Source organism: Octopus bimaculoides, chromosome 11 (genome assembly GCF_046866305.1).
Source record: "Octopus bimaculoides isolate indiv1 chromosome 11, ASM4686630v1, whole genome shotgun sequence".
NCBI classification, from domain to species: Eukaryota; Metazoa; Mollusca; class Cephalopoda; order Octopoda; family Octopodidae; genus Octopus; species Octopus bimaculoides.
In genome coordinates this window covers 62666085-62690532 of record NC_142938.1, presented here as the reverse complement: position 1 = coordinate 62690532, position 24448 = coordinate 62666085, and the positions used below count along the sequence as shown (strand labels likewise).

At 37.3% G+C, this 24448-nt stretch overlaps 1 protein-coding gene across 4 annotated transcripts in view; it reads left to right on the top strand.

Annotated features, from left to right (window-relative positions):
• The first annotated feature begins 762 nt into the window (after positions 1–762).
• The window catches only part of LOC106875735 (uncharacterized), a 34688-nt gene continuing 11002 nt past the window's right edge, over positions 763–24448 (top strand). The window contains exons 1-12 of one of the 4 annotated variants that reach the window (XM_089360213.1): positions 763–902; positions 1825–1938; positions 3773–3942; positions 6962–7414; positions 13362–14123; positions 14577–14807; positions 16017–16244; positions 17340–17576; positions 18810–18936; positions 20037–20146; positions 21309–21458; positions 23472–23596. In XM_089360213.1, coding sequence (XP_089216339.1) covers positions 3776–3942; positions 6962–7414; positions 13362–14123; positions 14577–14807; positions 16017–16244; positions 17340–17576; positions 18810–18936; positions 20037–20146; positions 21309–21458; positions 23472–23596 — 2590 coding nt within the window. In that variant the 5' untranslated portion in view covers positions 763–902; positions 1825–1938; positions 3773–3775. Of the gene's footprint in view, positions 1087–1824; positions 1939–3772; positions 3943–6961; positions 7415–13361; positions 14124–14576; positions 14808–16016; positions 16245–17339; positions 17577–18809; positions 18937–20036; positions 20147–21308; positions 21459–23471; positions 23597–24448 lie in introns of all 4 variants that reach the window. The other 3 variants (XM_089360214.1, XM_089360212.1, XM_089360216.1) reach the window with 3 other exon arrangements.

The following is a 24448-nucleotide window of genomic DNA, read 5'->3' as shown; positions in this document are numbered from 1 at the left end:
AACCCATGCCAGCATGGAAAATGGTGTTAAATATTGATGATGATGATGATGATCTTGCATGCAGATCTTTCGCTAAAATACATTCAGCATTTAAACAAATTTATACTAATGTTACTATTCATCTCACAAATAGTTAGGTTATGCACACCTCAATTTGCTAAGCATTATTTTAAAGCAAAAGTTGAACTAGCGTCATCATTTGTCCCTTGTAAGCCTTGACCAGCTTGAAATTCTGCATATGAAATGCATACCATAATGTAGGAACGTAAGGAGGAGTTGGGTAGTTTCCCTCGACTAGAATCACCAAAAGATAATGATGACAGGTATTAGGCAAACACATTTTGTTGGGGACAAATGTAGTCAACTGTATAGGTCCAGTTCATAACTCTTACCTATTAAATCAATGTCGAAAGGATAAAAAAACATGAAGCCAATCCTGGTGGGATTTGAACTCAGATAAAATATAAAAGGATGTAACTAAAATTTGCAAAGCATTTTGTCCTTCACTTTACAGCTCCAACGACGGGGTTCTCGTGAACATTTGACAGGTTCTTAATATATTAGTCCTTGAAAGTCGAAAAACTGAATTAATCCCGGACAGTGTTTGAATTCAAAACGCAAAGTGTTGAAACTAAATACTGTTAATTTAATTTATCGGCGACTCTGCCGTTTCTGCCGAACCAACGTCCTGAAAGTTTATAATAAAAATGTTCTTATTTTATTGGTGAATTAATTTATTGTAACACCGTCTATTCCGCTAACGAAGATATATGTGCTTCAGTAATCAAGATGGCAGCATATATGTGATTAGAGGGTTGCCTCGACATAAACGGAACACGCGTACATGGAATATTGACTTTGTATTTATTTTACTACATCAATATTTAATACAATAATTGAAGGTATTTAATAATTTCCGGCAATTCCTTGTAGTTCATCTAATTCCACGATACGTGCATGTGTCAATGCGTGTGTTGTCTTCTTTAAAGACTTAAATTATTTCTTTATTTACACGTCTTACTCATAGATATTTAAATTCAAATTAATTATTGCAAATACTACTCATAACTATTCTGAATTATTAAGGTAAAACGTTTTTGTTGTTATGTTACGTATCGTTCAAGATAATTATTATTTCTGACTGACTGGTATTGCTTTTATTAAATAATCTTCATAAGCCGTTTTCTATGACCATTCATGCTTCACCGTGTCGTGTGTACACACCGATAACGAAATAGCTATTAATCCCATATATATCATTCTTTAGATAATAATTTTAAAACGATAGTATATACCGCAAAATAAAGAGGTACTCATTTATTATATCCATATAGTACCTTTAGGTAATCTTCAATAAGATTGATTTTTAAAATTACTTATATTCATTTTTTTTTTTTTTTTTAGATAATTATGTCACGTCGGCATTCTAAATGGTTATTTTCGCTCGTCCTATCTCCATGAATTTAACTCGCCAAACCATTTTAAAGTTATCAACGTTTTATTACTAAATCATTTGCTTGTGTTTTCTTTTTCTTTCTTAACTAGTTTTAATATTCTCCCATTTACTGGTTCACTTGGAGATAAATACTTCTAAGTACATTTTCCACTACTCTAACGTGACTCAAACAGTCCATTTGACGTAGACTTTATTGTAAATATTCTAATTAGTTGTCTGATAGTGAGAAAGGGACATTGGTTTATGTCTTAAGTTAATGCTCTCAGCCAAAGTTTTATAGGTTGGACAAATTTTCATTTGCTCAGAAAGTTCATTAAAATAGGTACCACTATTACATTTCGGCCCGTTTTACACTGTCTTTTCTATAGGAATAATAAACGAAGACCAGAATTTATGACATTTCTGCATATGTTCAGGGAGTGGAAGCTGAATTCTGTGATACTGTTTTAGAATATATTTGGCTATTGAAGTAAAAGATCTTTGTAAGTTTTTTTTTTTTAATTAAGTGGTGGCGAAAGTAAAAACAATATATAAGGGTTTTTAATATTGGTAGAAGACCCTAACATTTGGCGATAGGGGAAGTGTAGAATCGATTAAATCAACAGTTCTTTTACTGGTACCTATTTTTATTTTATACTCCCACCCCACCCCGAAGAATAGAAAGCTAAGTAGACTCTACTGTATGGCTGACAGAAATACCTCATGGATGTGTTCCGCATGCTGAATACAAATACAGTAGCGTTTCAGGAGACTTGACAGTATTCGACTTTATTGTGCTTTGAACTCTGACTTAAAAGGACTTAACTAAATGCCGCAATGCATTTATTATAGTATTCTACCGTTTCGGCTATTATTTCATCATCCTAGTGATAATAGTTACAGTGATAAGATATTTATTCCTCCAGGGATCACGGATGTAGATCATTACTGGGACACTCGGCGAAGATAAAGAATACGCACACCCGGTGTGTAAGGGGTTAGGGTTAGGGTTACGTCGAAAACGGGTGGTGTGCGTATTCTTTACGTCTGCCGGACACTCGATTTACATTGTAATCGAATGGGTGGGGGTGGGGTGAGTTTTCGTGGATAGCTTCCTTTTAGTCCATTTTCTTTAGCTTGATTGGCTATTCTTGTAACTTATTCCCGATTTTTCCACCTTGTTGATAACCCTCTACATTGGATGGCATGTAGCAAAGATTACAGTGGTCAGAGTTCTTCCTCACAAAGATCAATCCTCAGTGATGGCAATGGTCAAGAACATGTAGAGGTTATAGAACACATAACAAAACTATAAACAACAGGCATAGGCGTGGCTGTGTGGTAAGAAGCTTGCTTCTCAACCACATGGTTCCGGGTTCAGCCCCATTGTGTGGCACCTTGAGCAAACCTTGTGAGTGGATTTGGTGTGTCTTTGTGTCTGCTTCCTCCCTTCTGCCACCGCTTGACAACCGGTGTTGGTTTGTTTTCGTCCCCGTAACTAAGAGGTTCGGCAAAAGATATTGGTAGACTAAGTACCAGTCTTAAAAATATATATGTACTAGGGTCAATTCATTCAACTATACACATTCGTCAAGGTGGTGCTCCAGCATGGCCACAGTCTAATAACTGAAACAAGTAAAAACTAAAAGAACAATTCTTTTCTACTCTAGGCACAAGGCCAGAAATTTTGTGGGAGGGGGCCAGTCAATTAGATCAACCCCAGTATGCAACTGGTACTTAATTTATGAACCCCGAAAGGATGAAAGGCAAAGTCGACCCTGGTAGAATTTGAACTCTGTATGTAAAGACAGACAAAATACCGCTAAGCATTTCATCCGGCGTGCTAATGTTTCTGTGAACTTGCCACCTTAAAAGTAAAAGAACAGAACAATTGTTGGAATTGTTGTTGTTGTTAGGGTGATGGATTTGTAAAATTGTAAGAGCATCAAATTTAAATACTTTGTGAAATTTGTACCTGCTCTTGTTGTTCCGAATTCAAATCCTGCTGAAATCATCTTTACCATTCATCTCTCTAGTCTTGATAAAATCAAAAACTAGCCAAGTACTTTGGCAGAAGTAGAACAGTCAATAATACTGACCCGTTTCAGACCTTATACCTCTGTTAGAATCAGTTGTCAGTGGCATTTTGTCCATCTTTCTGTTACAAGTTCAAATTTTGCTGAGTTTGACTTTGCCCTTTATCCTTTTGGGGTTGATGAAGTAAATACCAATTGAGCACTGGGGTCACTGTAATTGACTTACCCCCTCCCCTGAAATTGCTGGTCTTGTGCTAAAATTTGAAACCATTGTTATTATTATTGTTGTTATTTGTTGTAGACAATGACTGCCAGACGTGCCAAAATACAGATAAAACCAAAGATTGTTCCAGGAATCTCAAAACGGGATCCAAACCGAAATGGAACAAATAAAACTTCAAATGAAATTCCAGGAGAACATTCCACTCTTCAAGAGTCAAGTTCTGGACCATCTGATACAGATAAACAAAGGTATGATTGTTTGTTGCTCTAGTTATTTCTCTTGTTGATTCTCCACCCCTCGAGTCAGCTTTGATCCAATAGACCTGAGATTAGATTGTCTAAATATATGCAAATCATAGAATTCTTGATATGTAGTTGGGTAAGATGTTAGAAATTCAGCCCTCACTGTGGAGATAACATAAAACCAAGATGTTAGTAAACGCATCCAGCATGCACCAGCATGAACAACAGAATTTAGAATGTTGAATTTCAATAAAAACTGTAGTTTGGTGCAAAGCTATGATACAGACCTCATACAGAAAGGACCTACACAAATGACTGGCATAAAGTCATTCACAGTATCTGGCCTATAGTGCTGTCAAGAAATTGTAAGCAGGAGAAACAACTCCAGTGTTTGTTGTCCAGCTATCTATCCATCTCTCCAGCAGAGAAAAAGTATAAAGGGTACTTGGAACTGATATTAGGATTCATCTTAAAGTGAGACTAAAGAGAAACGAGCTGTATTGAAACTCCAGTATGCACTGGCGCTTTTACATAGCACCTGTATGGACACTTTTACGTGGCACCAGCACCCATGAGCTTTCAAGACTAGGATATCTTGGCTGAGAGAGGGACGTAGAGGACATGCCTGTATGCATGGACAGACATAATTTTACTTAGCTTGATGTCTTCTCAAGCACAGCAAACCATCAGAAGCTTGGTCTCTTGCCATCTCTTCTGTGAGGCCCAACATCTGAAGATCCCTTCTCACCACTTCATCCTATGTCTTCCTGGGCCTACCTCTTTCACACATGTCCTCCACTATTAGAGATAGGCACTTCTTTATGCAGCTGTCCTCCTCTATATGCATCATTTGACCATACCAGCATAGTCTTCTCTCTTGCACACTACATCTGATGTCTCATGTACCCAGTTTTACTCTCAAATCACTTACACTCTGTCATCATCATCGTTTAACGCCCGCTTTCCATGCTAGCATGGGTTGGACGATTTGACTGAGGACTGGTGAACCAGATGGCTACACCAGGCTCCAATCTGATTTGGCAGAGTTTCTACAGCTGGATGTCCTTCCTAATGCCAACCACTCCAAGAGTGTAGTGGGTGCTTTTATGTGCCACCGACATGAAGGCCAGTCAGGAAGTACTGGCAACAGCCACGCTCGAAATGGTGTATTTTACGTGCCACCTGCACAGGAGCCAGTCCAGCGGCACTGGCAACGATCTCACTCGAATGTCTTTACACGTGCCAGGAAGGCAATGCTGGGCACAGGTGCCATCATGATTTTGCTTTCATTTGCCCCAGACATTACCAGTCCAGCGGGGCATGCTGACTTCATGTCTTTTAAGCCTTTGCATGTCCTCAGTAATCACAGCCCATGTCTCACTGCCCTGTAGCAAGGCTGTTTGTATACAGGCATCATACAATCTGCCGTTCACTCTGAGTGAGAGGCCCTTTGTTGCTAACAAAGATAGTAGCTCTCTAAACTTTGCCCAGTCACTTCAGTACTCTGACAGTTGAAAAGGAATTCAGCTTGGGTTTAAAAACCACGCATTTTGTAAACCCAGAATATATTGTACTGAAGTAAGTGACAACATTATACTGGAGATTTGTGGTGATGAGAGGATGTTCAAGGAACTTCTACCTGCTGAAAATACCTTATTGCAGTTGAAAATCAAGTATTAGTGAACCAAAAGCTTTAAAATGTCTTCTTTTAGCCTTGAAGGGTTTAGATGAACACATCAACCCCAATACTTATTTTTTTAAAGACTGGTACTTTTTCTATCAGTCGTTTTTATTGAACTGCTAAGTTACGAGTGCTTGAACAAACCAACACTGTCAAGCAGTAGTGTGGTACAAACGCAGACACACACACACACACACACACACACACACACACACACACATGTATGACAGGCTTCCACACAGTTTCTGTCTATGAAATTCACTCAGAAGGCATTGATTGGCCTAGGATTACTGTAGAACAGTGGTTCCCAAACTTTTTCAGGCTGCCGTCCCTTTGACACCAACCTCACATTCCTAGCACCACCACCCCCAACTAACAATCACAAACATAGACCTGTTTCTGAAGCAAATTCAAAGCAACTGCATTTCACAAATAAAACTTAATGAACCCATTATTGTGTTGCTTTTACATGAATTGCTACCCCATTATAGCCCAACATTTTACATGAATCGCTATCCCATTGCCCCCTTGGGAACCACTGCTGTAGAACACATGTCCAAAGTGTTGTGCTGAACCTGAAACCCAGTGGTTGTAAAGTGAGCTTCTTAGCAAAACAGCCACACCTACACCTAGATAGTAAAATGGTCTGCTCTGTGTTTAGTGGAATATCAAGAGAACTTGACCAAATCCTTGACATGGAAGGCAGCAAGTGTTTTACAAAAATAATGATGCAAACCAGGGTTACTTAGCCAGGGTTTGTATGCCCTCCCCACTAGGTCCATCTATGATTTTTGGGGGTCTACAGATGCAATATAGTAAATTGAGAGTCCACGGTAATTTTTCAGGGGCCATAAAAAAGCTGTGCTTCAGACCAGTAAAGTTTATGAGTAATAAATTGGTTATACATCCATACACAAAATATTTTAACAATTTTTACACAAGTCCTAATAATATTTAAGTATAAAAATACCAAAGGATGGATTTTTTAAAACATGGAATGACTATGAGGGTCCACCCAAGGGAAATAGGAATCAAAGGGTCCATAAGTAAAAAATGGTTTAAGAACCCCTGGTGTAAACGGTAAGTGATATGAATTAAAATTACTTCAACAATTGAAAGTTTACTCTGATTTACCATATTTTAATGTGTATAAGGAACCCTTTTTTGTCAAACATTAGGTTGAAAAAATATGGGAGTTTCTTATACATGGATAGTATTATAATCTGTTACAAAATCTTTTTTCCAAATTAGGGGATTCCTTATACATGTTAAAATACGGTAGTTTTTCCTTTAATGCTCTTCAAAATTTTGCTAAAAAGAAATGTTTTTTCTTTATTTCTTCAGTAACACTAAACCCATTCAGCAACAATCTGCATTTTCTCTTCGACCAAAAACTGGTTTGCGTGGTTCTGTTGCACCTCGTCTACATGGCTCAATGGACTCAATGAAACACATTCCAACAGCAGCACCTGGTAATGCGCCATCTGACCCGAATAGTGAGGCTGCAGTTTCTGTTGCAACTGACCAGTGTAGCAGTGGTGGTACAACATCTAGTACTGTAGTAGCTGCTGACCAGAGTATTAATGCAGCACCTGGAAATCAGGTGGCTGAGCTGTCTACTCCTGTTGTAGCCCCAGTTAAAGACTTAGAGAAACAACCCGATCAGGCTATTGAAGGGACCCTCACTGCAAATATTTTGGAGGCTGAAAATGCTGAGAACTCTTCCCAAGTATCTTCTTCTGTTAAAGAAGTGGAAAAAGGTCCACTGACTACAGGAAATACTTCAAAACCTGCTGTGTGAGTAACTTTATATCTTATAAACAGTGAAGTTCTTCCAGTTTTTTTTCTCTCTCTCTCTCTTTTGTGATATGTTTCTTAGATATTTTTTCTAGTGAGATCTCTTGATTTATAAATTATCAAATGGAAGTATGATGTGTGGTAGTGGATGTTGATTAAGAGGAATGAGTTAACTATCATTTGGATATGCAAGTTTAACTTTTGAGAAAGTTTGCGTTCAAATGAGTTAGAAGAAAAAAGGGATTTGGTATCAACAATTAGATCTAATGTCTGTACAAGAGACTTATATTGGTTTGGACTTTTAATGTAAAAGGGTGATACATACTTGGTAAAAGATGTTGGTGTCACAAGGTACACTTATTTTCTGGATAACTAAAGGAAAATATTTCAGTTTTTGTATACTGTTTGCAAGGTACTTGACATGGACTTACGTTGAAACAGATTTTGTTGGAAAAATTGTTAGGCCTAATAATAAACACGTGCACTAGTTCAATTTCACTTATTTATTATTCGTTAATAATTAACCAACTAACTAATTGATTGTTTGATTAATTATTCGGTCAATCAATCAATCAGCTCAGTTTGTCATTTGCAGCCTCATCAATGATATACTGTCTCTACCCCAGGTTTGGAAGCAGATGAAAGGTGATGAAAAGACTTTTAACAAGTCTAGCTGATTAATTGAATGAATGATTAATCAAATAATCAACTAACTAATAATAATAAAAGTAGTGAAATAGAACCAGAACATGTGCTTATTATTTCCATACCTTATATACTATAACATAAAATAATGAGATCTTTTTTAAAACGGGGGCCACATTTTTCATTAATGTTTTACGTAGTGTTTTTGGTACCGAAAGACCTTCAAACTTCGTATACTTATCTATTTTGTGTTATAGAACAGAAAAATATTTTTGTATTCGAATTTATTTCATGTAAAAAATTGTCTTATTTCGATAATTTCAACCAATCACTGACAAGTATTCAGTTGTTTACATTTACTCCTTTGGCTCATTAAGCGATGTAAAGCGTATTTAATCTCCATACCTTCGTTTTATTTGCTTTTTTCATTTTAAATTTGCTTTAACCCTAACCGTGGGGTTAGGGTTAGGGTTAATTGTTTCAGAAGCGTTTGTTTATGTAGTCGGCACTTAATGTATATCGGCTGAATGGACGTCAGTGATTGGTTGAAATTACAGAAATACAACTTTAACATGGAATAATTTATGGATTTCTTTTTTTTTTAAGAAGACTAAGAGAAAAAGATGTTTTATATGACACATTCTACCAGTGTTCCAAGTTTCAAAGTGTTTCGTTAATGAAAAATGTGGCCCCCGTTTTAAAAAAGATCCAAATAATGTCCTAGTATACTATACTATAACATAAAATAATGTCCTACAGAAGATCACAGTGCAATACCAGCCATAAATATCAACTGGCAACATTTAAAGCAATTAATCACAGCACAATTATGTGCGTGTTAGTATGTAATCCATTTGACAATCACACTGACTGATTTATACTTTCATTTTATAGTTTATTATTTCAGTGTGATGCCTTCTTTGTTGACCTCCCCCCATGTTAGATGATTTCATGTTGATGTTTTTGCAAACTAAATTATTCATTTTCTAATGTTGCTTAAATGAAACAGCTCCCCATTAAAATTGTATTCCTCCAATGATTTTGCAAGGTCCCAAACTTAGTTTGATTGTCTCTTATAAATCTTCCAGTCTCAGTGAGTCATTGGAGAAAGTCTCTTCCTCAGCTCTTATTAAAGAAAACATTCAAAAAAAGATTTTTTTTTTAAGAAAGAGCCAGAACCTTCTTGTTGATGTAAAAAGAAAGACAGACAAAAGGTTGTGTTAAGACTTTTTTTCATAAACAAAAAAAAAAATGAAGATATATGTGCTTTTAGGAGCTTATTAAAATCCAGATGTATTCAAATGATTTGACAAGAAATCTAAATGAAACATATTTATATTATTTACATTTGACTGATATCTGTCCTCATCTTGTTTGTTGTTAACACAATGTTTTGGCTGATATACCCTCTAGCCTTCATCAGGTGTCTTGGGGAAATTTCGAACCTGGGTTCTCATTCCTAAGGTATTTTTTGATGTTGTTATTATCATTATTATTATTATTATTATTATTCAGGTCACTGCTTGGAATCGAACTCGGAATCTTGGGGTTAGTAGCCCGTACTCTTAACCACTATGGCATATGCCCTTGGGCAATTATGGAGTGAATTTTAGGGCTTATAAATCTAATATTCTCCTATCCTTCCTTAATACTGGTTCCCATATGCTGTTCATATCTGCACTTGGTCTGCTTAGGCGGTTGTGTCCTAGCATATGTGCTGCTTCTTTTAGTTTTCGTATTTTCCAGTAGTGTTCTCTGTCTTATTTTAACTTCATCCCACTATGCCATATGCCCACAGGCTTATGGCGTAGTGGTTAAGAGCGAGCGTGGGCTACTAACCCTAAGATTCCGAGTTCGATTCCAGGCAGTGACCTGAATAATAATAATAATAACAACAACATCGAAAAATACCTTGGGAATGAGAACCCAGATTCGAAATTTCCCCAAGACACCTGATGAAGGCTGGAGGGTATATCAACTGAAATGTTGTGTTAACAATAAAGAAGATGTGGACAGATATCCGTCAAATGTAAATAAACTAAATAATGTACATAATTCATCATCTTTTAAATATAGAACTGAAACATATTTAGTTAACCTGACTGTTAAAATTGAACTCAGTGATCAGTCTTGGTTAATTCAAGAGAAATGGAGTCAGTAAAATATTTATATTGTAGTCATTGTAGAAACAATTCTTGGATATCAGAGCAGAAAGTAGTGACCTGACATTATGTATTTCTTTTATTGCTTATTCAGGAGGAAGGAGCAGTACCCTTGACTCTTTCTAGGGCCTCTGAGATTGATGGGAGGGAGAGAGAGGAAGGAGTCCTGAAGCTGGAGCCTTAGCTTAAATGTTAAGGTGCAGAAGTACCTTACTTGGAGACATGTAAGGGTTGGGAACAGGAAGGATATCTGGCCATAGAAAAATATACCTCAATGCATTGCCTCTGTCAGGGTTAGGGTTAGGGTTAGGGTTACCATGCAAGCATAGAAAAGTGGGCGGGTGATAGGAAAGGCATCTAGCTGTAAAAACAATCTGCAAAATAATGTACGTACCAATAGCAGTGTTGGGTGGTTTTTGTTGTTGCTGTGTCAGATAATGAAAAAATACTGAATCAATGGAAATTCCTGTATATTTACTATAGAGAGAGCGAATTATAAAGATAAGACAATAATATAACAGAAGTATAGAGAGTGAGTGAATGATATTGAAAATATGGTAGTGAAATTTGTATGATATCAAACTCTGTGTAGTGTAGGTGTAGTATGTTAGGAAATGAAGAAAAGGGCAAGAAGTAGAATTTGAATGAGAAAACATTATGTAGATAGAGAAAAGTATGTGAGTGAGAATAATGGTGAATGAGGGAATGAAAATACAAGGATGAAAAGTGAAGAGCCAACTTTTCAAATATATGACAGGTAACTGCAAGTCAGTCACAGAAGTTCTCAGTCACAATGACTCTAAACTTGGAATACAGAAGGAAGATGACTGTCACAAAAAGGGGTCAGTGCTTGGCATGATTTTGAGAGAAATTCTGCAAAACAAGTAACACAGGAAGAAAGAGAAGCATAGTTTGAAGTAGAAAGAGTAACTGGAAGAAGACCAAAGGAAACACAAGAAGAAAATGGAGCAAGGCTTGAAAGATTAAAAGAAACAAATAAATCCCGTCATTTTTGACAGGTACTATGCTAGTATATTTATCTGATATATCTCTTCTAGCAATCTTCCTACAGTTATGAAATAGACACTTCATGATGGCAGCAGGCAGATATAGATATTATCTTTTACTTGTTTTAGTCATTGTGCTGTAGCCATGCTGGGGCACCACCTTGAAGGGTTTAGTTGAACAAATTGACTCTGGTACCTATGTTTTTTTAAGTATGATACTTATTTCATCAGTTTCTATTGCTGAACCACTAAGTTAAGGGGACTTAAACACACCAACATCACTTGTCAAGTAGTTGTGAGTGGGTAACCAACATACACACACACACAGGGTTTCCACTCAGTTTCCACCCACCAATTTTACTCACATGGTATTAGTTGGCCTGGAACTATAGTAAAAGACACTTGCCCAAGTTACCACACAATGGGACTGAACCCAAAACCATGTGGTTTCAAAGTGAGCTTCTAATCCATGCAGCCATGTCTGCAATTATATTATACAACTGCTTTTATTTTGGGTTTTTTTTTCTCTTTGTCTGGCTATTCCTCAGTTCTATTTGTCTATTGGTGTCACAAATCTGTTTGACTGTTGCCATGTGTTAAAAACAATATAAATTGTCACTGTGCCAATGAATACTTATAAAGGGGAATGAGTTGGCTGCTGTTAGTCTGATGTGCAAAGTTAACTTGTTATAAAGTGCCAGTGCAAATGAGTTTAGAAAGTAACTGGATGTCAAATGTATGCATGAGACAACCTATGTGCTATAGGGTGTGTTTGTGCATATGGACATTCACATGTATGCTTCTTGTAAAGTAAGGAATTTGTTTGTTGTTAATTACTATGCTGTTTTCTCTACTTAGTTTGCTCTATTGTAACAGTGGAATGCTGATTTGTCTTTGTGTGAGTTTCATCTTTGAGAGGTTAGCTGAGACTGGTAACCAATTTTAGAAGTTTTCTTTACTAGTAAGATGGCAAAATAGTGATAAAGGTTCAATAATGTATGGTGGTGGTTGCTGCTACTAATAATAATAATAATAATGCTTTCAAATTTTGGCACAAAGCCAGCAAGTTTGGAGAATGGGACTATTCGATTACATTGACCTCCAGTGCTCGACTGGTACTTATTTCATCAACCCTGAGAGGATGAAAAACAAAGTCAACTTCAGTTGAATTTGAACTCAGAACATAAAGACAGACAAAATGCTGCTAAGCATTTTGCCTGGCACCCTGACTGTCCTGCCAGCTCATCACCCTATTACTACTAATAATGATGATGATGATGATTTTTAAGAAAATGAAATATGATTTAATAATATATGTACTCAAATTATTTTTTATCCATGTAGCACTAAACATTACACTCATTGACTTAATCCACAATCACTGACCATGCAGATAGCTAACCCCTTGAGATGTAGCAAGTTATTTGCTAGCATTTAAGCAGAAATGTTCTTTCATAAGATGTTTTTGCTGGAGTTAATTCATATATAGGTTTCAGTGCTCAGTTTTTATGTAAAATATACATTAGTAGGAGTGGCTGTGTGGTATGTCAAATGACTGAAACATGTAAAAGAGTAATTAGTAAAAAAATTAATCTTTAATAATTAACCATTTCTCTTCCACTGACCTTTATATCCAAGTACTGTTCATGGTTTAATAGTTTCTACTGATACAGAATCCAGCATTATCCAAAATGATATATATCTGACCCATGCAAGCATAGCAAAGTAGACATTAAAATGATGATATATCGTGATCTTCACTATAAATTTGACTCTTCTCTCAATATCATCACATTACCAGTAAATATTCTCCTGTTCTTAAATATGCTTTAAAATAATAGCTTTAAGTTACACATCTACATATATATAGTATATGTGTTTGTGTGAATTTTGAAATGGTATGAAAATTGAAAATTATGTCCTTTTCTGTAACTTTAAGTTTGTAGTTTTCTCTTTGTGATTACCAAATTGGTTAACATATTTGAATTATCATGGTATGAATGAAAAATAGTAAAGGAAACATCTATAAAGAAACATCTTTAATGGAAACATCTATAAAGATTTTTGAGACAATCTGTTAATTCTGGTTATTTATTATGAAATGCTAATTTCAATTGGTTTGTCATTTTTCAGGAAACCTGTTATTTCTAGACGGTCACGGTTCTCTGTGCAACCAAAGATCAGGACAAAAGTTCCAAATCAGTCTGGCGGCAGCAGTAACCCCAGTAAACCAGCCATTCCTTCTGTGTTGGAAAACCAACATGTTTCTTCAGAAGTCCAAAAAGCCTCTCCTGCAACAAAGAATGATGAACCAAAATTGCACTCAAAACCCGTGTCAGAAAATAATGATACGACTGAATTGGTAGAAGGCATAACACAAGAGACTCGGATAGATTTATCCAAACCTAACACTGATGCAGTTGATAAGATTGAAAAAGATGTATCTAATGACAAAACTTTGTCCAGTAGTGATAAACCAGCTATAGGTGCAACAGCAGATGGTAAAAGCTTAACCAACAGTGGTAAAACAGCTAATGATATAGTATCAGATAACAAGACATTACCTGTCAGTTGTAAGACACTCATTACTGCATCACCTGATGATAAAGACTTAGGTAGTAGTAAGACAGCTAATGATGTGACAACAGATGGTACAAACTTACCTGCCAGTGGTAATACAGTTACTGTTGCGACATCTGATAAGAACATACCAAGCAGTGGTAAAACAGTTGCTGATCCAACATCTGATAGCAAAGCCCTTCTCAGCAATGATAAACCTACTACCGATGCAGCATCTGGTGGTACGACATTACCCAGTCCTGGTAAACCAGTTACTGATGAAACATCTAATGATAAGACCTTATCCAACAGCAATAAACCAACTATTAATACTCCGTAAGTATATCCTCTCTCAATGTCATTGTAAACTTTTTATTTTCGTTTTTTCTAATACATTCTTTTCCATCCCACTAACTAACATGGGTTGAATGTTTATGTAAATTTAGATGTTTGCATCAGAGTTTCTGCATTAGTTCCTACATACTTTCCTTGTCATTTTTTTGATTAGTACTTAATGGAGGAAAAGTTTGTAATCAGTAATTAGAATTGAGTGGCAAAACTAATTTCAGCAGGATTTGAACTCAGAACGGTTACTACCAAGCAATCTATCTAATGAGCAAACAATTCTGCCAATTCACCACTTTATAATCGAGGTACAAGGCCAGTAATTTTGAGTGGGGGAAAGTATCATTATCATTATTTATGTATCAGAATCCCTACGAACAAGAAAAACCCAAATCCTCCAAAATGCAAGCAAAATAACTCCAGCAATTTTTTATTTTATTTCAGTCAAAAAGTTATTTCCAGGAGGTCAAGGTTTGCTCTTCAGCCAAAAATCGGTGCCAGGCCAGGCAATCGTCCTTATTGTACAAGTAGTCCCCAAGTGAAACCAACTGTTAGATTTCAAGAGCTGGAGAGAAAGCAACAGTTACCAGAACATATAAAAAAACTTTCTGAAGAGAAAACAATTGGATTATCAACCGTAGTGGTGTTTCAAGATGGTAAAGAGTGTGAGTTGATGTAAGTGTTTTGTTGATTCCTTCCTTGTTTTACACCATTTTTTAGTTCTTGTAGTGGTGGTAGTGGTAGCAGCAGAAGTGTCTGCTGTGTGTATTTGTGTGTGGGTTGTGCATTGCTGTTACTCACAAATGGGGTTGACATGGTAACATGTGCCATGCTTTTGCTAATTGTTTTAGGTGTTTCTCTGTTTGTGAGCAGACCCAGACGCTATCTTGGCTCTCCCTGCCTTGACCCAGTAAACATCAAGCATATGACAGCTGGAAGGAGAGAGGGGGCTGCACCAGTGCTGAGTTGGTTCCGATCTCCACCAGAGTAGATTGATACAACATGTTACAGAGTGTCTTGCTCAAGGAGGCAATGCATTATCCAGTCCAGGAACTGATCATGTGATTGTGACCCCACACCCTTAACTATGAGGCTTAGTGCCTTCACAGTAGTTGTATTAATAGCATTTTATAGAATATAATAGAGGCAGATGAAATGTTGATGTGACAGTCTTTGAATGCTTTTAATGATGTTTGAGTGTGACACTGGCTGTGGTGTTGTGCTGTGACTCTTATGATATTGCTGAGCTGCACTGTTTTTGCTCATCAGTTGCATTTCAGTTTCAGTCTGTGATTCAAGTAGAAGTTAGTTTACGCCTCATCGTCAAAACTTAATACTGATATTTCCTCACGTTTCCTATATATTGTCAGCCATCACCCACTCTCTCCCTTATAAGTACTTATAACTCAGGGGTATCAGAGGTCACCCTCACCCCTTATCCACTCCTCAATCCTACCCAGTCTCTGCAGTTGCCACTTACTCTTTCCTATCTCCCCTACTAAACGTCTCTCTACATGTATCCAGAATGTAGAGAGTTGGAACAAATACTGCAAAGCATTCTGTTCAACATTATAATGAGTCTCTCAGTTTGTCACATGTGAGAGGATATTGGTATCTGCAGTAGAGGGAGCTAAGAGAAATTTAAGAGGATAGTATTTAGTTTAGACCTGAAAAGATGGGTCTTACAAAGCTTAAGTTAGATGCAAAGATAGACTGACTGGAAGTGTTTTTATTCTTTTTGAAGTTAAGGCTATGCTTCCTGTTAGGAGCACCAAAATGACTTATCTTAAGAATATAATAGATTAACCAGTTGAAAGTAGACACAGATATAGATTAACAATTTCCACTTTATCTAGCAACTGAATATGATTGATCAATTTTCAGTGACCCGACACCCCTTTCAGCTGAACCTGAAGCATCTCCATCACCAAAAAGTGCCACTTCAGAAATATGTTCAAGCAGTCAGGTGGAATCCCTCAGTCCATCAGCAGAATCTGGTGATGTGACAGACTCATCATCACTAAGTGAGAAAAACAAACTGATTCCACAGATAAAATCTTCTGATGAAATTGTTGCTGCTGCTACAAATGTTTCTAAAAGCCAAGAGCTTGAGTAAGTTGTCTCAATATTTTCTTCATCTTTATAATTGGAACTATTTCTGGTTTTCTTTCTCAATTTCAGTAGTTTTATGTTTTCAAATTATGATATTTTCTTACAAATTGTTGGAGCAAGTTATTTAGACTATTGATGTTTTACCTACTTTTAACTCTTCAACTGTGAAAAGTTTTCAGCGAGGCAAATGAAGCAAGCTGTGTGATACATCCAGATAAATTGCATTGTATCCCTATATCACAACACAATAGATTTAGTAGGTGTTCAACTTTTAGACAACTGTTCTGTTTGGTAATTCAATGTAATCAACTATAAAGGTGGGGAGAAGTTATACCCAATTTTCAGCTGAGAAGATGGAAGAAATGGGATCATGCAGTGATTTTCAACCATTTTCATCCACAGCACGCTGAAGAAGGCACTAGAAGTGTCAAGGAACACCAGAAGCATTAAAAAAAAATTTATTATGCCTGCACCATAAGTGTATGTTTATCTACGAGGCATGTCAAACTTGTTTATGAAGATATCACAATACAGTTTGTGTGCCTAATTTTTTTTTATGTCCCAGTCTTACTCGTGTATTTCATTTATGTTGTTATGTATTCACATGACATTAAAGCAAAAGTACAACATCATACAAATATGATTGATGGGGTAGGTTGAGTCAGTCAATCCATTTAGTTTCCCCTCTCCTCTTTTATATTACTGATTTATTTTATCAACTTATGAACAAAAAGAAATTATACTTGCCAAGATCTGAATTCAAGTTGTGTGGTACTAAACTGTAAATTATTCATAAGCTGAATTGTTTTAAAGTACATGGCCGTATTTCATTCTTTCTAAGGCAGCTAGCTAACAGAATCATTAGCATGCTGGGCAAAATGCTTTGTGGCATTTTGTCCGTCTTAATGTTCTGGATTCAAATTCTGCCGAGGTTGACTTTGCCTTTCATCCTTTCAGGGTTGATAAAATAAATACCAGTTAAGCACTGGGGTTGATGACACCAACTTAACCACTCCCCAAACTTGCTGATCTTGTGCCAAAATTTGAAATCAATATTTCAGTCTTTCTCCATTTTCTTTTATATTTTCTGTCTAGAACCAAATCCCCTGTTTCAAGACGTTCAAAGTTTCAAGTACGACCAAAGTTGGGAATTACTAAAAGACCAGAGAACACAACTGAAGAATGTGTAAACCAAGAAACTCAAAAGTCAACAAAAAATTTGAAACCAACCATCTCCAAATTACCTTCAACCAAAGCTGTTAAAAGTTTGGGAACTGCCAATAGCTTTACTAAGCTGGTCAATTCAGAACCAGATGGATCTTCTACAGACCAGTAAGATATCTCTGACTTATATATATATCTATATATATAGTTTTGCATGTTTTTATTTAAATATTGGAAGAGAAAAATGTGGTTTGAAACAGCTATTTCAAACAACTATTTAAAAAGATAGTTATATTATGTTTCAAAACCTGAATTTTTGTTTTTTTATTCATTCAGTTACCACTCCTGTGTAAGATAAAAAAGAAAAATACATTCAATAGAAAAATCTTCTGCCTGATTAACATACCTTTTCTTAGTGAAAAAAACATCAATTTCTGATGCAGCTCTTTTAGATTAAAAATTGCAGTCTCTGCATGAATACCACCAGTGGTAACTGGAGTTCTGTTTCTTGCTATCCATAATTAGTTTCTTCCCCTAGACCATACAGCAAACATTTCTTGCTGTCTTAAAATACTTCAGACCTGTGGGAGATGTTTCCATTTGTTTTCATGGTACACTACTTCACATTTCAACTACCTCGATTTTCTCATCATTCTTTTGATGTAAGAAGGCCTTCGTTGGCTATCAAGCTACATATTTGTTCAGATTAATCACTGAAGAAGTTTATTCTCCTAATTTCACTAATTAGTATATGTCTTATGACTTTACTGAACACTTCCCCCTCCTCTATTTAGAACCCTCTCTTCTGACACACACTCCTACATACCCTCTTTCTCTCACACAGTCATCTCTGCATATTGGGTTGATAATACTTCTCTAACTACCATTTTTAATGGCATAAAAGACGCACAGACATATTAGAATCCCCTCCATTTCAGCAGCACATATTAAGGCCAATGAAAGGTTTTAGTGCATTAAAGCTTATGGGAAGCATGATTCCTTTTATAGTATCTGGGATGATTCTTTGAAACATATCTTTGGGGGAAATGCTACAAGTCCTATGAAGTAAGTATCTTAAGACTTTAGGGAGGTGGTTGGGAAGATATCATTATGCTGTTATTTGAAATGAAAAGATTTTTGGTATTCTACAGTGAAGACTCTATTGAGTTGATATATGAGATATCTTTGTGTCTTGCATTCTATATTCTATTAGTAGCACTACTACCACTAAACTATTACTAACACTTCTACTAGCTCTGTGACCACAATAAACTACAAATAACACTACTAGTACAGTTGTAGCTCTACTACTACTACAACTATTATCACCACCACCACTACTACTAGTACAACTACTATTACCAATATTCTATCACTACTAATACCATTTTACTATTGCAGCACTCCTCCCAAAGTTCCAAGGACCATGAAGGATGATAGCCATGTAGACAACACCAAACAGAAGGATTATCCGGTCACCTTGCCTAAGACAGTTACAAAATCCAGAAAAACTCTTCCTCTTCGAGAGGTAAAGTCTTTTTTCATTCACTGTTTCTCAAATAAACATTTGTGTGACTTTCATGTGGGGAGTTAATTGAATGTTTTTCATTGATCTTTGTGGTGGATTCCATGGGGTTAACCTGATGTTCTTTCATCACTTTGCTTACTATATGGAACTAACTATTTGCTCTCCTGCTTCTATCAACCATTTGGTACATTGACCAATTGACCTTTTCCAGTTGCTAATTAAGAGGCCTTTCTCATTCCTTGCCATCTAATGAGGCTTATTAATTGGATGTTCCTCCTCATCCTCCCCTCATTGTTCTCCTTCTCATCCTTCTTCCATATCAGTGAAAATACTAACCAGACATAACTGGTTTTAAATTTTAGCACAAGGCCTGCAATTTCAGGAAAGCAAGTAAATTGATTACACTGACCCCACTGTTCAATTGGTACTTCTTTTGTCAACCCAGAAAGGATGAAAGGTGAAGTCGACCTTGACAGAATTTGACCTCAGAATGGCTGAAATGCCACTAAGTATTTTGCCAGGTGTGCTAACGGCTCTGCCATCTTGCACCACCTTAAAGGCAGAATAAACATTGATTTCAAATTGTGGCACAAGGCTAGCAATTTGGAGGGAGGGGTTAAGTTGATTACATTGACCCCAGGGCTTAACTGATACTTATTTTATCGACCCCAAAAGGATGAAAGGCAAATTTGACCTTGGTAGAATTTGAACTCAGAACATAAAGGCAGACAAAATACTGCTAAGCATTTTGTCCAACATGCAATTAATTTTTCCAGCTTGCCATATTATAACCAGACACAATAAACCAATACAGACTACACAAGATACATTAGGATTTAGAAGAATGGTGATTTGTCCAGTGTGCTAACAACCACCTTATAATTTGTAAATCTACAACTTATATTAGCTGGATCTTTCTTCTTCTGCATTTAAATGTTAAGGAATTTGAACATCTCAGTGGTTAAAATCGGTAAAAAAGTTTAAATAATTGTTATGAGTGACAAAACTAGATTTAAAAAAGAAAATTTATAAAATTCAAATTAAAAGGCAAAACAACAAAAAAACTAGTTGTTAAGAAACTTATTCCTGGATGCTTTCAGAAACAAAAGAAGCCTGACCTTTCCGAACATCCTGCTGACAAGCCACCAGATCGATCTAAAATGAAAATGAGGGATTTAATATATTGGAATCCAGTATCAAGTCCTATGAAGTAAGTATCTTAAAACTTTAGGGAGGTGGTTGGGAAGATATCATTATGCTGTTATTTGAAGTGATTTAGAAGAGATTTTTGGTATTCCACAGTGAAGGCTCTATTGAGTTGATATATGAGATATCTTTATGGTAACTCCATATTTTAAAGCTGCTCAAAGCTGACAGGAGGTATGGTTATTCAAAGAGAACTGACCATCTATTAGCAATATCCAACTGTAGAAATATTCGCCCCATCAATTTATATACTTGTATTAAGATGCAAGAATCTTAATACTAGTATGGTTCTAGGTTGTCTCACTGTGTGACCCACTGGGCAAGTGTCTTCTTATATAGTACGTGACCAATCAAAGCCTTGTGAAAGGATTTGGTAGATGGAAACTGAAAGAAGCCCATTGTATGTATGTGTCTCCTTCTCTTGACATTACATGATTGTCACTGTCATAGAAACAGTGTCATTTATTTCTAATATTCTGCAAAAATATGTCTAGCCATGGAGAAATATTTGCCTTGCTTCGAAACAGGTAAGAGTTTGCAACAGGAAGGGTATCCATTCATGGAAAATCTGCCTCAATAAACTCCTTCCAACCCATGCAAAAGTGGATGTTAAAATGATGATATTAAGTCGGTCAAAATTATCAAAAAGGAAAATGGTGAAAATTGCAATGGATTGGCTCCTGTGCTAGTGGCCTGTAAAAAGCACCATTTGAGCATGATTGTTGCTAGCTTCACCTTACTGGCACATGTGCCAGTGGCATGTGAAAAACAACATTCGAGCGTGGTTGTTGCCAGTGCCGCCGGACTGGCTCCCGTTCAGATAGCATGCAAAAAACACCTTTTGAGTGTGGTCGTTGCCTGACTGGTCCTTGTACTGCTGGCACGCAAAAGCACCCACTACACTCTTGGAGTGGTTGGCATTAGGAAGGGCATCCAGCTGTAGAAACTTTTCCAGATCAGATTGAGCCTGGTGCAGCCTTCTGGCTCACCAGTCCTCACCCTAACCCTAACCCTAAGCCTCACCAGTCAAACCGTCCAACCCATGCCAACATGGAAAGCAGACGTTAAACGACGATGATGATGATGAATAATTATGAAATTTTGTAATGTATTAATATCTGCTGTGGTTTTATCGTTATCCTTCTTCTCCATGTTTAATTTTACAGATCTCCCGAAAAGAAAACTACTCGGACAATACGAATTGGAGAAGAAACGCCACCTAAGGTCCCTGAAACACAAAGTAATGAAAACGAGCCTTTTGCAGTGCCTCAGGTTAAGATTGGTGCCGATGGAAACATTGTTATCAATGAAGAAAGGTAATCCATTAAAGTTAATCCAAAGTCATATTGCTATTTAACTTCTAGGATGTACCCGGTGCAAGCTATGGACACATAAGAGGTGCAGCAACATCAAAGGCAGGTTGACTAGCAAGTTAGTTTTTGTTTGTGGCAGATGTTCAGGTGCAATAAAGACTGTAAACAAACAGGAAACAACTTCTATCTCATTCCAGGGTGAAAAACTAGAGGTAGACGATAGCTTCCGCTATCTGGGCGACCAAGTTAGTAGTGGGGATGGGTGCGCTGAAAGTGTAGCTGCTAGAATAAGAATAGCCTGGGCAAAGTTAAGAGAGCTCTTACCCCTGCTGGCGACAAAGGGACTCTCACTCAGAGTAAAAGGCAGACTGTATGACGCATCCGTACGAACAGCCATGCTACATGGCAGTGAAACATGGGCTGTAACTGCTGAGGACATACGTAAGCTCGCAAGGAATGAAGCCAGTATGCTCCGTTGGATGTGTAATGTCAATGTGAATACCCGTCAGAGTGTAAGTATCTTGAGAGAAAAGCTGAACTTTAGAAGCATCAGTTGTGGCGTGCAAGAGAGACGATTGCGCTGGTATGGACATGTGGTGAGAATGGATGAGGATAGCTGCGTGAAAAAGTGCCACACCCTAACAGTTGAGGGAACCCGTGGAAGAGGTAGGCCCAGGAAGACCTGGGCTGAGGTGGTGAGGCAAGACCTTCGTACATTGGGCCTCACCGAGGCGATGACTACTGACCGAGACCTTTGGAAATGTGCTGTGCGTGAGAAGACCCGGCAAGCCAAGTAAGATCGTTGCCAGCGCCCCTGGACTGGTTCTTGTGCGGGTGGCACATGAGATGCACCATTTTGAGCGTGGCCGTTGCCAGTACCGCCTGACTGGCTCCCGTAGGATTTTCGAGCGAGATCGTTGCCAGTGCCCCTGGACTGGCTTGTGCGGGTGGCACATAAAAGACACCATTTCGAGCGTGGCCGTTTTCGTGTGGGTGACACGTAAAAGCACCCACTACACTCTCTGAGTGGTTGGCGTTAGGAAGGGCATCCAGCTGTAGAAACTCTGCCAAATTAGACTGGAGCCTGGTGTTGCCATCCGGTTTCACCAGTCCTCAGTCAAATCGTCCAACCCATGCTAGCATGGAAAGCGGACGTTAAACGATGATGATGATGATGATGATGATGTTAGGTAATTCTCTACTTTAATAAATTTGTCAGAATATTTTAGAATTCATATTGAGGAAACACTCTGTAATACAGTGGAACCTTGGTTTATGAATGCCTCTCATCACAGACAAATCAGTTTGCAAACAATTTTTTAACATAAAACATCTTGGGTGATGAATAGTATTTCAAGTAACAAACATGCATACCAGCAACAACAGTTGGCAACAAGCTGGGCGTATCAAAAGGAGAGCATCAGTTGTCTAGCTTTCACCCTGCACATCTTTGCTCTGATTAACTGCTTCCTCTTGACTTTCTTATGGGATAAATAGTTTCATTTTACAACCATTTTGGGTGATGACCGGCCTTCAGGAACGCATGAAATTCATAAACCAAGGTTTCGTGTACTTACACTACTGCTAATTTTATTCCTATACCAGCGTCATCTTACCGGCAGTGTGATTGTTACCAGCGTTGCCTTACTGGCACTTGTGCCGGTGGCATCTGAAAAAACATTTGAGCGAGATTGTTGCCAGTGCTGCTAGACTGGCTCTTGTGCAGGTGGCACGTAAAAAACACCATTTGAGCGTGGCTGTTGCCAGTACCGCCTGACAGGCCCTCGTGCTCGTGCTACGTAAAAGCACCCACTACATTCTCGGAGTGGTTAGCGTTAGGAAGGGCATCCAGCTGTAGAATCTCTCCCAGATCAGATTGGAGCCTGGTGCAGCCATCTGGTTCGCCAGTCCTCAGTCAAATTGTCCAACCCATGCTAGCATGGAAAGCAGACGTTAAACGATGATGATGATCTTCAGTTTTCTTCTGCTGTAAATATTTCTTAATTCCTTCTACAGTTTAGTAATCAGCAATACTCAACCATCAGCTCCTATTTGCTCTGAGACTGTAGACGAGACGGATATTTATTCAAATTATGGTAGTTTCCGGAAATATACTCCCAAGTCTAAATGGTCTCTGAAAGGTAAGTATTTCCTTTGGAAATTTTTTTTTTTTTTTTAACAACCCTGCCCTGTTCTTTGGGATGGCTAAGATTCTGAAATATTGGGCTGAAGGTCAAACCTTTACTTAGCCTATCACCAGTCAACTTTAGTCAGTGTGTGTCTAACTGAAAATAGAATTCACCTTCACAACAATGTTGAGTGTTGGTTATCTGTTTGAAAGACATCCATCCATTTGTTTTCACTACCTACTATTGCTGGGAAGGTCGTTGTGGTAGAGTCCTCAGGCATTTCTTCTATAAATTTTATCAGAAGCAATTACCATTACATTTTATGGCTGAATTCCAAGTATGACCGACTGACACTATGGATATCCTTCAACCATCTTGCTCTTAGGTCTCCTGCCAGTTGGATTGGCTTAAAGAAGAATCTGTCTTGCAGTCCTTCTCTGTGGCATTTTAACCACATGTCCATAGTACCAAGCTGTAACCTCTCAGTGAACTAAAATTATTTGCTCTAACAATTCTTGAAATATATTACCCAGAATTTTCATTTCATGATTAATAGAATATTGGAGAATTTATTGACAAGAATGTTGTATAGACTTGATATTTTTAATTTCAATTAAACTGACTATACCCATGTCAGCACTGAACTGATCTTTTAACTAGTCAAAAGAAACATATTTTGTATTGTAAAAGTGTGGTAACTAAGTTTTGTTAAAGGACCTTTTTTTTAAATACATAGTGTCTCGTTAGTATAAGGGAGATAATAATTTCTTGCATAATATTTAGTGGGATTAGAAATTTGAAATCGAGGTTCAAAGAAGATGTATTTCTCCTTTTCAAATTCAAACTTCTAATTCTGTTTTAAAT